We start from the raw sequence: 16185 nt of genomic DNA on the forward strand, positions 1-16185 counted from the left end.
AAAGTTGTGCTAGAGTCTGGGGAATTTAAGGCACTTTTCAAGCCTAGAATTCCGTCCACTACCCAAAACTTGTTGTAACTTCCAAAATCCATTAAACACATGGTGACAAGGCTAATGAACCAAAAACTAACTCTAATACTAGGCCTGACCATCCCCAACTGGGCCTGACATTCTGGCATCAATGTAATCTATAGGTGTAAATGATAGATCTAAGCATAGGGTCTTATACTTGCTTTAGATTTTTTATGAGGAATTGTTTCCTTATCACTTTAGCTACAATATAATCCATTAGGCCATAGATACATTTTTCATACATATACAAGTAAAAACATGATGGGAGACATACATAGCCACTGTCATAATACATACTCATAACCATCATAATAACAACATAAATACCAAGGAAACATCAATCATATAACCCACATATAAACTAGTATAATACTAATGAGATAACAAGGAGAAATAACCTCATATTGATGATGCAAAATCAAAACCCAAGATGGGACTTCCACATTCCACTTGACCATAGAATGGCTGAGCCAAATCTCTCTTTAGCCATTCACCCCCGTGCCATATTCCAAGCATGAATGTGGGATCTCATAAAACACATCAACCAATGCCATCTAGGGATTCTAAAGGCCAACCACCTCAACCGATCAAACAATTATTCCACCTCACGATCAGACATCACAAGAACCATCATTAGATTCGTCTCTACCTAAGCCTTCAAGGGCTCCAGAGTGTTTTTTCTAAATCGACTTCCAAGACTAGTAACTCAACCCACGAATGTTGCCAGGCTCTAGAGTGTTTGTCCAACCAAGGCTCTAGGACTAGTAACTCAACCCAGAACTACTACCAGACTCTAGAGAATTTGTCCAACCAAGGCTCCAGGACTAGTAACACAAATCCACCAAGGGCTCCAGAGCGTTTGAGTAACCAAGGATCCAAGAATAATAACTCAACCCAACCTATTACAGGGTTCCATATCATTTGTCCGACCAAGTCTTTAGGACTAGTAACTCAACCCAAGCCATTACATGGCTTCCAGAGCATCTTTCCAACCAAAGATCTAGGAACTAATAACTCAACCCAAGCTAAAGGAAACATGAGAACCAACAAGAAAAACAAAGAAATAAACCCACAACACCATGGCTATCCACGAAATGGCAAGTCTAAGAAAATCCACTATCAATCCATGCAATCCTCCATGCCAATGACAGATCATGATAAACAAAGCATATGCATGTGCCATACATGCCAAAAATGGTGAGGAAAACATAGATGCAACTCAATACCTATAAGAAAAACCCGTTGTAGATGTTGATCCCAATGTCCTCTTGAGCTTTCTTTCTCTTCCTTGGCCTTCTTGCTCCAAAAATCCAAGTATGCCACACTCTCTAAGAGTTCTCCAATAAAACTCTACATATCCAAGAGTATGGGAGAGAGAGAGCTCCAAAACATAACTGACCAAGCCTACCCAATGATCTTCAAGCCTTTTTATTAATGAGGCCTCTATTTTCTCCACTTCCATTATTTTCCTTCATTTTATTCCTCACATGAAACTTGTGACCTTTCACCTTCCTTTTCTCCTAATTTCCTTTATTTCATAAATAAAATCCCAATTAATGCCTTTTTCCTTTCCAAAGCCTTTTCCATTGCCTTTGCCAATTTACTTAGCTATAATAAATTGAATGAACACCCACTAGGATGTTTTTCCCACCATTAAGCTTCGAATACATGTCCCATCACCATGCCCTTATATATTTTTACATGAATTTCTAACCAAGGCTATTACATGATCAGTAAAGGAGAGCTAAAGATATATCCTTCGAAGATGGAGGCCATCATGAAATGGTTGATGCCTACTAATGTTTCTGAGGTCATGATTTTGATTGGGGAAACACAGTACCTAAGGAAATCCATATCCTCATTTTCAGTGGTAGGAGCATCACTCCACACCACAACAATAAGTGGCAAGAGTTTCTAGTGGGGAAAGGTAAGCAAAATTATTTTGAGGAGCTAAAGAAGAACATCAGTCAAGCACCAGTTTTGGCTTTACCAAACTTGCAGTGACCCTTTTCAATGGAGAGAAAATGCAAGTGGGTATGCTATGGGCATTGTTTTGATGTAGGGAGGAAGGCCTCCATGCTACCATTATGAAGTACTTCATGGGGTCGTTCTTAAATACCTTACATATGGCAAGGAATTATATACCATGATGCAAGTTGTGAATAAGTGGAAGAACTATATGATGAGAAAGAAGACAATAATCCACACATATCACTAACCATTATAGTACTTGCATACCCAAATTAAGCTACAATAGATTAGGCATTACAAGTGGATGCGGTTTTTACAACAATTTAATTTGGTGATTAGTATAATAAGGGTAGAAAAAACAAGTTGGTTGACATGCTTTCAAGGCCACCCACATCAAATATTACAACTTTGGGGACTCTTATGAACATGGAGCCATTCACCCATGATGCATACATAGAGGTATATTTAGAGGATGAAGACTTTGAGGAGGTGTATCAGTAGTTGCAGAATCAAAGTCATGTGTACGATGGTAATAACAACATTGACTACCATATCCAAGATGGGTTACACTACATGATTGATAAGCTATGTGTTTATAAAGGTGAGTGATTACAACTGATTAGAGAGTCTCACACCTCTAAGGTTGCAGGGCACTTTTGTGTAGGGAATACTATGGCTAACTTGCAAAGTTATGTGTATTGGCCCAAGATGCAAGAGTAGGTAGCTAGGTACATAAGGGGATGCATGCTTTGTTGTACCAACAAGCCTAGAAAAATGAAACATGGTCTATATCATCCCTTACTTGTACCGACTCGTCATTGGGAAATAATTTCCATGTAATTTGTGGGAGGTTTACCAAAAATGAGGAAGGGACATGAATACATGTTTGTGGTAGTTGACAAGTTCAACAAGATGTGTGTTCTAATGCCTTGTAAAAATACCATCAATGGGCAATATGCATCAAAATTATTCTTTGGATAGGTGTGGGTGCACTTTGGGATACCAAGGAGCATTGTTTAAGACATGGATACATGATTTCTTAGTGCATTCTAGACTACATTATGGGAGAAGATGGAGGAAAAGTTGAAGAGATATACATCATTCCATCCATAGACATATGGGTAAACAAAAGTATTCAATAAGACTTTGGTGCAAATTCTAAGGGGATACAACTAGAAGCATTTAAAGAACTAGGATGAAAATATGGTATATATATAACATTCTTACAACAGAGAAGTCCAAACTTCTATTGGAAAGTCCCCATTTGAAACTTGTTTTGGATATTTGTCGCCTTCACAATTGGAAATTACATATGGGTAGTAAGGTGAAGTGAGGAAAGATCTTATAGGAGATGATTTAAGGGATGAAAAATTTATAGAAAAGATTAGGTAGATCCATAACATGTATAAGAAACACTATAGACATTGTAGGAGAAATATAAGGCTAGGCATGATCAAGATAGTAAGGCTACAGTTGAACAAGGAGAGGCTGCAGGGTCCTGGTAAGAAAATAAAGGCTTTGAGGTATGGTCCATTTGAGATACTAGAAAAGCTGGGTGATAATTTTTATCAACTCAGTTTACCACCATATATGTGCATTTACTCAATTATGAATGTCGAAAATTTGAAACTTTATGAGCCTTCAATGCTAGATCAACAAAAGGAACAGGTCCTACCTTTTCTAGAGGATTTGGCACCATATGATCAGGAAAAGTTGATAGAAGATACAATTGTGTAGAATAGGTACAAAACTACAAGACAAGGCAACATGACCTTTGGTAGATTGGGTTGAAGGGAAAACTTCCACGTAAAGCTAAATGGTACACTAGAGAGGTGGAGGAAAAATTTGCTCACCTCATTTAGTAGAATCTTTTGGGGACCAATAGACTCCAAAAAGGGGGAGGTATGATCCGAATTGGATAATTATATTGTTTTTCATCCATATCGATGCATTCAGAGTGGAAAAAGTGGATGAATCAACTCACGGGGTCATTTTTTTCCGACAAGACCCAATTTTGCGAAAATGGGGTCTAAAACCTTCCAGGAGAATTTTGAGGCATTAAATCATATGTTTTTGGGGGTAAAATTTTTCCACTTTAGTATTTGAACATTTCAAGATATTATAAACACAAATATATTTCCAATGACTCAAGAAACACATCAATCGGTGTCCATATTCGAAAGTTACGCCACTCAGAAGTTGTCCTTATTGTTTTCACACCTATAATTTGGGAGGATGCCACATCAACCACCACTATCCATGAAAAAGGGGCTAGCCATGTGATTTTGATGTAAAATAATATGGAAGAGCCTATATTGTTACTTGATTTAGAGTTGATGTAGTCAAACTTAACCACTAGTAGGCTATCACGTTGTGTTATAACCAGGTCACTAGGAGGAAGAGGCATTCCATTCTTTCGAGAGAAATTTATTCCATATCTGAGAAAATATAGCCAAGACGGATGGGATGTAGAGCACACAGAGAGGATTTGTGCATTGTAGTAGTTGACGGGCTACATGCCTTACTTATTTGTAGCTGTAGCCATATTTCCAGACAAAGAAAGAGAGCGAAGCAACCTCACTTTCTAGTAGGGTTTTCTCCGAAAAGGGTTTCCCAGAGCATATTTTGTGTCCTATGCGTCTGTGTGAGATTATTTTTTCATTCTCTATTTTTCTACATAATTTCCATTCACATGGCATGCACTAATTATAGTTAAATTTATAGATCGTAAATTTTAATAAAACTGTAACAGTGTAGAAATTCATAATTCTAATATATTATTGCTAGATCTATTGTGATGAATTGTCTAATGGAATATCCACAACAATTTACAGATCATCCAATGCAAAAAGAGAGGTTTAATGTGCTAAAGGATGGTTAGATGGGCCTTAAATTGTAGCTAATTTTGAGGCCCATCATACCCCTACTAAAAGTATTGCTCATCCTCCGAAGTTACCTAGTTGTACCTCATTCATGGCCTTGGTGGCCTCTATCTTGTACATTTCTTAGTCCTTCCTTTTAAGAAGCTTGGTTGTAGGTTCTACAACAACAAGCACAAAAATATAGCTATTCTTTTCATGCATTTGTTTAGTAGTATTTTAAGCACAAAAACATGTCTTTTCTCTTTGCAGGTGAACTCCGTTGGCTTGTATTTCAAAGTGGCATCATCTCCATTGCATTCACACCTTATCCCTTAACACCTCCATTCCATTTTCACTCATTTTTTCAAAATTGTTTGTGCACAAAAAAATCACAGTTTTTCTAGAGACCATTAGTCTGCCTTTTTTCCTTTGTGCAAGAGGGGATCTTGGATATTTTTAGTTTTGGAAAGGTCTTCCACATCCTTTCCCAACCTCTTGAAATTTTTTTCCACCATTTGGACACCTCTGGAACCCTCAAAACACACTCAAATGCAATCCTGTAGCTGTACAAAGCATCATGTAGCATCATGCAACACCTCAAAAAATCCATTAGAACTTGACAAATACCTTATTTGTGTTGTACAGCTATTTTCCTCTTACCCTTCTATAACATCTTCTAGGCATTCAACACAAATTGAATGAGATCAGAGAACCCTTGGAAAACCTCGTTTCATCACTATGGTTCAATTTATGTAATTAGGGTTATCTAATTTTTGGGTGAATGCCCACTTTCCTTCTGCTCTCTTATTCTTTTTCGCTTTTGGATTTCTATGGTTAAATCCACCCCTCATAGTATTCAATGCAACTTTTAAAAGTTGGAACTCGGAAGTGATCTTATAACAAACTATGCTAATCCCATAGCACAATGTGTCGATCTTGTGGGAGCAACCTATAGGCCCTTTAGTTCCTCTATACAATGTATGAAAGCGATAGATTGGATATCTTGTCCATAAAAAATGGTGGTGGGCCTCCTTAGCTTTTAAAATAATTTTTTTTCTTCTCTCTTTTTTTTTTTCTTTTTAATGCCAAATGAGGCTCGGGTTTGACTTATTCTATTGGTGGTTGGGTGGTTGGCTCAGTGTGTTGTATAAGATTTCTCCCACCTACCACCTTCACAAAACAACCACAGACATGTTGGCCCACCCATCGAAGTCATCACCTTTTTTATTTTATCTTTTTTACATGTGTAATGGGAAAAGAAGACAACTCCAGCTAACTGTTGGGGGTGGATGAAATCGTTGAACCATCCATAGCTTATAAAACCTCATATTTGATGCATCGATAACAATTTTTTAACAATAATATGCTCAAGAGGAGAGGCGAATAATAATGCATAGTTGTGCATGCCTAAAGGTCGCTTACTGATGTTGTTGATCTTGTGGTGGTTGCATGGCATTTTTGGACATAAATGAAGTTGTTATTGAGCATCTTTTGAGAGATCATTGCCTTTTCATGCTTCTTTAGGAATAATGGTTGATTTTCTGGCCTCTGGAGGTGCTATTTCTCATGCTGGTTGTTTCATGCATTGGTCCTTCCTATGAACAAAATATTTTTGTAGATATTCTCTCATAGGTGTTTGATTGATGAAGTATTTTTTTTTTATGCAAGTTCATCCAGTGTTCGATTTTCTGCTGTTGGAGTGCGTTAGTGAGTTTTCATTTGCCTCTCAAGGATGGTGTGGATTCTTCAGATATCAAGGATGACCTCTTGATGCTTAAGGATAGCCAGATATTCATTGTGGAGCTGTGAATGTTCTTTTCTTCTAGTTCTATGGGGCTTGTGTGGGATGCTACACTATTAGTTTCTTTCCTGTAGAAGTCACACAATCCCTTCCAAAACCACAACCACCTTCATGATATTCACTTAGTAACTTGGATAATTCAAGTGAGCCTATGGACAGAGATTGGAAACTCTGAGGGTGGTGAAAACTTGTGAAGAATGGGGTGAAAATAAGGTATTTGTGAAATATGTGGTCCAATGCAAACTTTGTCTCTCAACAAAAATAAGTATTTAATTATTTTTGTGGATGATTTTAGTGGAAGAACATGGGTATATTTCATTAAAGAAAAATGTGATGCATTTGACATATTTCAACAATTTAATGCTCTTGTGGAAAAGTGAAGTGGTTATTCTCTAAAAACATTACACACAAATAAAGGGGGATAATTCACTTCTAATAAGTTTGATTTAAAATGAATGGAATTAAAAAGCAATTGGCAGCTAGTTATACTCCCCAAAATAATGGCATTGCTGAAAGTAAGAATAGAACAATTGTTGAGATGGCTAGGAGCATGATGAAAGGTAAAAAGCTTCCAAACATTTTTTGGGCTGAAGCTCTAGCTACAACTATTTATTTTCTTAATATATGTGCAACAAGAAGTGTGCAAAATATTACCCCTTATGAAGCATGGTGTGGAACAAAACCCAATATTTCCCATTTAAGAGTCTTTGGTTTCATTGCCTATGCTCATGTTCCTACTCAAAAGAGAAGAAAGCTTGATGAGAAAAGTGTGAAATGCATTTTTATTGGATATTGTAAGGAAACCAAAGGCTATAGATTGTACAATCCACAAAGCGAAAAACTAATGATTAGTAGTGATGTTTTCTATGATGAGAAAGAAGAATGGCAGTGGAAGCAATATGTGCAACAACAAAATCCAAGTATTATTGTACAAGAAGACGAATCTTTCGTTTCTACAAATCCATCGAGTAATCAAAATACTTCACAATCCACATTCCCTTCATCATCTTCTGCAACTTCAAGTCCTGGTCCAAGTCCTCCTCCGAAAAAGGCAAAATATTTAAATGAAATTTATGGTTATACTAATTTTGCTTTGATGTCACAGATTGAAGTAGAGCCAAGATGTTTTGAAGATGCAGTAAAATAGTTAGTTTGGTGCAAAGCAATGGATGAAGAGATGACAATGATTAAAAATAATGAAACATGGGAGCTTGTGGATCCTCCTATTGAAAAAGAAGTCATTGGGGTGAAATGGTTGTATAAAACCAAGTATGCACCTGATGGATCAATACAAAGCACAAAGGAAGGTTAGTAGCAAAGGGATATGCTTAACAATGAGGTATTGACTAAAATGAAACATATGCTCATGTTGCAAGATTTGATACAATCCCCACTATTTTGGCATTGACAACACAACATAAATGGTTATTTTATCAATTTGATGTTAAATCAACCTTTCTAAATGGGGAGTTGAAAGAAGATGTATATGTTCACCAGCCCCAAGGATATGAAGAAGCAACAAATGAACACACAGTCTACAAATTGAAAAAGGCTCTCTACGGGCCTAAACAAGCTCCAAGAGCATGGTAGAGTAGAATTGACACTTATCTTTTGAAAAAGGGGTTTAATAGAAGAGAAAATGAACACACATTATATCAAGTCAAATGGTAATGATATAATAATTATGTACTTATATGTAGATGACTTGATATACACATATTCAAGTGATTTGTTAGTGGAATAGTTTAGGTAGGATATGATGACTAAATTTGAAATCACTGATTTGAGTTTGCTCCATTATTTTCTTGGCATAGAAGTGACACAAATTGATGATTGAATTTTATTTCACAAGAAAAATATGTTTCAAATCTTCACAAATGGAAAATGGGAAAAATTAAACCCATGAGCACAACTATTTTAATAAATCAAAACAAAAATAGTTCCAATGGATGAAAACAAATCTATGAAAAGAGAGTGATTATGCATTTTTCAAATTATTGACATTTTATAAGTGCATCTAGATTATTACACTATTGTAACTCTCAAAATAATTATTACACTATTGTAACTCTCAAAATAATTATTTGCTATTTGCAATGATAAAAATATATAAACCCAAAATCATTGTAACTCTCAAAATAATTATTTTCCATTTATAAGGGTAAATACAAGTGATGATATTTTAATATTAGTAAATCAAAATTATTTATCATTGTTAACTCTCAAAATAATTATTTTCCATTTATAAGCCTAAGAATTTGTAAATACAAGTGATGATATTTTAATATTAGTAAATCAAAATTATTTATCAATAACTGCTTTTATAACCGAATCTATATCTAATGGTACACGAAAGTGGCCTGCTTTAACATATCACCAAACTTGCATACTTTGACTTATCACCATTGATTTAGTTGAAAGTCCAAGAAAATTCATTCATACACCAGATAACCCCCTAGACGAAACCCACGCGAATAGAGGGACCGATTTACATAGCATTAGAATTGGACGAATACCAGAAGTCGGGCAATAGAGGCAAGATCAACGACGAAGATTTTCTCCGCGCTACGTTTCAAACCACCCTTTTACGTTAGGGCGATAGAGGAAAGATGAACGACGAAGATTTTCTCGGTGCTACGTTTCAAAGCACCCTTTACGTTCTGCCGATAGAGGCAAGATGAAACACGAAGATTTTCTCCGCCCGACGTTTTAAACCACCCTTTATGTTGCATGCACCCCTGTTTGAATGAGGGCCATCTAATGGAGGAGGATCGGACGATCTAACTGTCTAAGGATGGGAAAGGGTTGACGGCATCCCAAAAACTTCGCAGCAGTATGGGCGGGCAGATGGTGGGGTGAAATCAACGTCTGGAATGGTTTGCTACAAAACGTACCTTATAACATAAAAGTTGAGTCTAATACTAGTACAGGGATACACGGTAGTACAGGGATACACTGAGTTGTGAGAGATTTTTTGGAAGTTTTTTTAGTGGGCTTTCCCGTCAAAATTCGGCAGCAATTTATTGAAATCGCAAGTTTGATAGCTAGTTGCTGCACAATCAAAGCTTTTTCCAAGATAGATTTTTCAGGGTGGTGAATCCAATTATGCAGTTAAAAAACCATTTTAAATAATACAAAACAAGATTTAACTTCAATTTTTTAGGCCGAATACAAATAAAATTTAACCTCAATTTTTTCCACCCAGAATCTCCAAAAAATGACAATAAAGACAACTCCCGTGAAAAATAGTAAACCCTTGAGTGTTTTCATACAAGTAACTTTACTTGTGGGTTAAAAACATAAGGGATACACTTAATACTAAATCCTTGAGCATTTTCATACAAGTAACTTTACCTATGGGTTAAAAACATTAACTGTGATTGAAAGAGTATAGAATGAATTTCATTCATAACATAAAACAACATTAGGAAGAAGAAGTTCGAAATATATAGACTGCCATGTTTAAATAATGTTTCATTCATGAAGTAAACAACATTTGGAGGACGAAGTTCGAAATAGTTCAGATTATGGCAAGAGTTTTACGGAACTGTTTTGAACATGCAACGGGAGCATTTGTTGTACAAATATATTAGCTGAACAACAGCAAATATTGAAAGCTTTGTGTGCTTTTGCAAACATCATCTGTGACTTCCCATCAATAGCAAAAAAAGTTCTGAAAAATCCACTTCCTTAAATATGCTAACCTAAAAAATCCGGGACCTCTAAACAACGATAAATAATGAAATAGAAAATCCTCAGAATTGGGATTTATCAAGATCATCAAAGTAAGGATGATCCAGGGCCTCTTTTGCTGAAATTCTCCTTGCCGGATCATACTGCAGCATTTTCTGCAAGCCATAACCATCTTTTATCACTATATTAATCTATTTAAGGGAAATGCGAGTTTAAAAAATACGGTGAATCTCATATGTTTAAAAGATATGCTTGAACTTACGCCGAGCAGATCGAGACCACTGGGTGACAGATTAGGAACTGCGGAAGCTAGATTCATAGGCTCCCACTGAGGATATTCATGCCAGTCCCTTAGACTTCTGACGCCAGGCCACATTTCTTCAGTTGGGGTTCCTAACAATCTTCAAATCATAAATGCAATTCAATTCAGTTAATTTTGTGAATGTGTGATTGAAGAAGTGAGTAAACAAGTTATCCAAACCACTTTGTAACCATACCTGAAAATACGATGCAGCTGTCCTATTTCCGAATCGCCACGGAAAAGTGGCTGCTTTATAACCATTTCCGCTAAAAGTATTTATTCAGGACAGAATGTTGAATATCAATATACTAGCTTATAGAGCAAAAAAAGGAATATTGTAATAGATTTACAGAATGAAAAAAAATTGAAAATGGAAAAAAATATTCTGAATCTGATTTGTCTAATGCCATACTCACCAAAAATGCATCCAATAGACCAAATGTCACTAGGAGTGGAATAGTGGGCGGATCCCAACAATACCTCTGGAGCCCTATACCACAGGGTGGCAATCTACAAAATATGCAGATAAGGGAACAAATAATAACCCAAAAAATTAAAAGATAATATATTAAATGAAACCTGCATAGCAGACAATGAATGCAAGAGAGTTCAAGGAAAAACCTCATGGGTGTAACACTTCGCAGGCACAGCAAAAGCTCTTCCAAGTCCTAGATCTGCAACTTTAAGTAAGCCTTTACTCTTGTCCACCATTAGATTCTGTGGCTTTAAGTCTCTAAGAAAATAAAAATTCCGTTGAAGATTAAACCATCTCTAAAGAAAATGAAAGTCCACTGAAGATTAAATCATGTTCGATCCTGTTTATACTACTTAAATAATCAGGTACAATAAATGGTTGTGTCTTATTCGAACAAAAGTTAAAACTATAATATCAATATCTAATTAAGCATCACCTGTGCATCACTCCATGGCTGTGACAATGAGCAATTCCTTTGCACAGTTGATACATGAAGCTCTTCTCCAAAATATAGATGCATAAATTAGTGTGCTTCTTTTGGAAGAATGACAACAAAATGCAATGTCGAGAATGAAATTACAAAAAGATTCAGTGAAAGGATTACCTGAATTAATTTTGGTGGTAGAGAACCACCATTGGCACTGTATTCATTACAGTCTATGAATTTTTTCAAGTCTGTGTCAAGATACTCGAAGACCAGGTAAAGAAGGGGCGTTCCATCACTGACCACATGCTCCACAGAAATCAACCTGAAAATTCCATACTAAACCAAAAATAAACAGATCTATCATGTATATTAGGGCTGAAATCACAATGGATATATGTAGGAAACGTTTGGGAAGATATCTGTTTCTTATATTTTTTACATCTATGAAGTAATATTTGAAAAAAAATAAAAAAATATTCACAGATGTAAGAAGTTATAAAATTTTTAGGAATTGTGTTTACTCAGATAGAAAGTCCAACTATTATATATATATATATTTGTTCGGTATTTTATAGATTTAGGAGATCTGTATCTACCAAGGAGTCTAAAAGGGAGAGCCTCAACAGAATTGAACTTATGATCTTTTAGTAGCTGAGCTCTGTAACTTCTAGGGAGCCTAACCCTGAGAGTGTCTTAAAGAATTGAACCCATAACCTCTCAACAACTAAGGTACCTTAATAGAGACTCAAGCAAACATGCTTGAGCCTCTGCTACTCTACCAACTAAATTAACCCTCATACTATATAATAATAATAATAATAATAATAATAATAATAATTTGAGGCCAACCCTGCAAAAAATAGACAGTGATGGGTTTACTTTTAAGTCACTTTATGATTTGAAGATCAAGGATTGGAAACTTTTAAGTCACTTTATGATTTGAAGATCAAGGATTGGAAACTCAGTAGGAAAAAATAATAATTTGACTATTATATATATAATTAGACCTACATTACACTATCAAAATGCTATAAAACAAAAAAGACACATTTGAAACACCAAAAATATCATAGAAAAAATATTTACTTCCAACTAAAAACATAATGTTCATTTGAAAAAAAAATAAAACAGTAACACAAAAAAATAAGACACTACTTCACTTTTGCATACACAATTTTACAAGTGTTTCCAGCATAAAAAATCAAATATAGCTCGATTTCTATGTCTCACACTTTAATAGACCCAAACGATTTCAATGAGGGCTTTGATTTACTAGTGGGATTGACAGAGTATTAACTTTCTCCCTCAGAGACAACCTTACCCATATGGCTGTGCCAAAGGGATTAGACATGAAACAGATATTTGGCAAAAGAGCTACCCTAAGCACAATGAGTGTACTTAGGTTTTTGAAGGCAGACACGAGAATGTTAAGAAAAATGAATTTCCAAGCCGAAAAATAAAAGTAAAATATCCATTTTAAAGTAATCACAGAACAGTTAGATCAAAATTTCCGCTTTATATTTGTATAAGCAGGCATCATATAGAAATTTGTTGACTTTCTTAGCATTTGACAGGCTCCCAATTAATAATAATATCAAGAGAAAGGATAATTTTCAATGAGCGCAACATATCATGGGTCAGACTTACAAAAGCCAAGATTCGAATCCTAAACAAAATAATAACCTAGACCCAATGTTGACTTCTCTGCAAAGACAAAAAATTATGTGGTTCAAAGGTTGTAAATTGAACTAACCGAACTATATATACGCTCTGGCAGAGGAACCGTAGAAGCGATATTTCACGTAGAGAACTCGGTGGAATTCCTTGATCGTCTATGTTCAGGCTACTCACTTTGACAGCAACGATCTGGCCATTGCTCTTGTCTCTTGCCTTGTACACCTTCCCGTACGCGCCCTCCCCAACCTTCTCGATTTTCTCATATTTGTCCATGGCGTACTTATTCAAGAAGCTGCAGGGGTGAAAGATAGAAAAATGTTTTGTTTCCTGGCTCCCTCCGCAATAATTCAACACCCTATCGAGCTCAGAAGCCTTACACAGAAAAACCAATAAGATAGATCAGAAGCGAGTCCATCAAACTATTTAAGCGTTGTGAAATATTCCAAACCCCAAGGAGGGTTCATATGTAAATACCAAAATTTGGTCAAACCGCTCCCATTTTCAACGGCCTATGACATTATTATTTATTATAAATTTAAATAAAATTCAAGGTACCCACGGGAAAAAAAATATTTATTATAGATTTAAATAATTTTAAATATTTTACTAATAGGACGGGAGAAGTGATGGGCTTTTAAAGCTCTTATCATTATTAATAAATTTTAAAATTAATATTTTGATATTATTTTTTAAATAATCTTAGTAGGAATATAAAATTTAAATGGTTGAAAAAATTAAATAGATATATTAATTTTTAAGATTGTTATATATAAAATAACTATATATTAAATTGTATTTGTTTTATTTTGATATTTAATGGTTTACAAGTTATTTTTTTGGGTGTGATTTGAATTTTATTTTATATTTAATATTAAATTATTAATTATATAAAAATATAAGATATATAAAAAAGTTATATTAATTAGATTTAGGGTTTTAGTGGAATTAAAAAATATTATTAGTTTTATTTATTTAAGCAAAGTCTTACGGTAGAATTTATATAAGAGAAATTTTTGGCAGAAGCTTTTTGAATCAACAAGTGTGGTTTTATTTATGTTTAAATGGTAAAAGCCATATATTGAGTTATTAATTGGAGTTGTCTATAATGCGACTTTTTGGAGATTCCGGTGACGGAATCCGGCGGAAGAAATTGAGGTTAAATCTTGATTTGTTGCAGTTAAAATGGTTTTTTCACTGCATATTTGGATTCAGCACCCTGAAAAACCCCTGAGACGCTTTGATTGTGCAGAAACTAGCTATAAAACTTGAGATTCCAATAAATTGCTGCGGATTTTGACCGGAAAAACCCACTGGAAAATCTTCCAAAAAGTCTCATTATAGACAACTGCTTTATTAATGCATATATTAATATAATAATTTTGGGTTTTATAAATATTTGTAATTAAACCAAAATACCTTTTTAATTTAAAATTTTTGAGTATGATCATTGTCTTCATCTATTTAGCCATGTACAAATGAACCCAAACCCTTGAAAAATGGATAAGAATTCTAAATTAGTTAGAATTCTAGTTTCTAGTGTCACTAAATTCCACCAAGCATAAGGATGTTTAATAAGATATGAGAGACTTACATTCTTGTCATTGATAAACCTTTGTTTTTGTTTTCCTTTTTATTCGAATATCTTTATACTTATTTGAATTCAAGGGAGATTAAATAATAACAACTACTTTGATTCCACTAGATCAAAGGATCTATCTCCCTTCCTAGCTCTAAATTGTCTAGTTCATGTTGTTTGTTGATACCATGGAAAACATCCTTTTAGTAGGGTTTCCATAATCATATCTAAGTCATTTTCAACAATACACCTTGCAAAAGGTGTGATGAGTAATTTGGTTAGGGATAATGTGTTAGATGCCTTTCCTTTCTTGAACTTTACATATTGTTTTACCATAAAGTAGTAGTGATTAAGTTTTCTATTAATCCTTTAGGAATAACGTGTTAGAATTGTTGTGTTTTCTTAGATGCTTGAGTGATTTGTTTGGTGATAGGTGATGTGAATAGGATCTCACATGTCCATAACTTGATGCGGCTTGTTGATTAGTACTTGTTTCTCAATTTGGTTGAGCATCCTCAAAGAAAGCTCAAGTTTTCTTATTAGATCATACCATTTTTTGGTTTAGGTGTGTTTCCATGTTATAACATTGAGGTATTGGATTCTTGGATGCCCTTGTTGCTCTATAGATCCAAACAATATTTTTTAACTCATTCTGTGCTTTTGTTTAGCCTCTTAGTTAGGTTTAAAATCATATTTCTTTTTATCCTTACTTTTACACGTTCATGTGCTCTTGTATTTTTTTGTTCATTATTGTTGTTAGTTTAGATGTGTCCTCCAATTTAGATCAAGTTTATAATACTTGGATGCTTCAGTGACAATTGAGAAAGTGTAAGGTTTCTATCATTGTTTGGGAAAGGAAAAATATCTATTTCCCTACTTTACATAGCATTCATTGAACCAAAATATTTACATCTATCATATAGCTTAAATTTTTTGGATTGGGTCAGATTTATTTTAAGCACGATCGAAGTTTCACTCCATACCTTTTGAGTAAAAAAAAAATAGAAATAAGTGATAATAAATGTTGAAAATAACAACAAGAAATGATAAAAATAGAATCGAGAATATTCCAATTTTAATTTGTCCTTGAATTAAAATTGTCAATTAAAATCGAATTTAGTGTTACCAGCTACTTGGAAATAATTAATTAATTCATTATGGATTAATTAGTTGGAGAAATTCAAGTTAGAAGTCTTTCTGAAGTCATGCAACATTTATCCCTTAAATTAAGGAGATTATCCCTTAATTAAGGAGATAAGATTGAGTTATATTTGAGTTGTAATTAGTTAACTCACTTTACTGAGTTAAGTCCAGTTAAATTAGTTCCAAAC

The 16185-nt window shown here is 34.5% G+C and overlaps 1 protein-coding gene across 2 annotated transcripts; it reads right to left on the reverse strand.

Annotated features, from left to right (window-relative positions):
- Nucleotides 1-10460: 10460 nt before the first annotated feature.
- Nucleotides 10461-13551, reverse strand: LOC149224369 (cyclin-dependent kinase B1-1-like). 2 transcript variants are annotated; one of them, XM_089383528.1, is made up of 8 exons: nt 13355-13551; nt 11779-11923; nt 11611-11672; nt 11321-11432; nt 11116-11209; nt 10896-10965; nt 10661-10799; nt 10461-10553 (listed from the first exon to the last, which is right to left on the reverse strand). In XM_089383528.1, the coding sequence occupies exons 1-8, from the start codon at nt 13549-13551 to the stop codon at nt 10461-10463; spliced, it is 912 nt and encodes a 303-aa protein (XP_089239654.1). The 2 variants fall into 2 exon arrangements, with proteins under 2 accessions (XP_089239654.1, XP_089239655.1); XM_089383529.1 differs by lacking the exon at nt 11779-11923 and having other exon boundaries at nt 11611-11670; nt 13385-13551.
- Nucleotides 13552-16185: the final 2634 nt, after the last annotated feature.

Source organism: Pinus tabuliformis, chromosome Q (assembly GCF_031772625.1).
Source record: "Pinus tabuliformis cultivar Carrire ecotype Pingquan chromosome Q, CPIR1, whole genome shotgun sequence".
NCBI lineage: Eukaryota > Viridiplantae > Streptophyta > Pinopsida > Pinales > Pinaceae > Pinus > Pinus tabuliformis.

Bases quoted from the DNA above. Each gene is read 5' to 3' on its own strand.
- LOC149224369 (XM_089383528.1), bottom strand. From the start codon at position 13,551: ATGGACAAATATGAGAAAATCGAGAAGGTTGGGGAGGGCGCGTACGGG. The intron at 10,966-11,115 runs GTGAGTATGGCA...AAATACTTTTAG, and splicing joins GTCTATTGGATGCATTTTTG to CGGAAATGGTTATAAAGCAG. The intron at 10,800-10,895 runs GTATGGTTACAA...TATGATTTGAAG, and splicing joins CAGCTGCATCGTATTTTCAG to ATTGTTAGGAACCCCAACTG.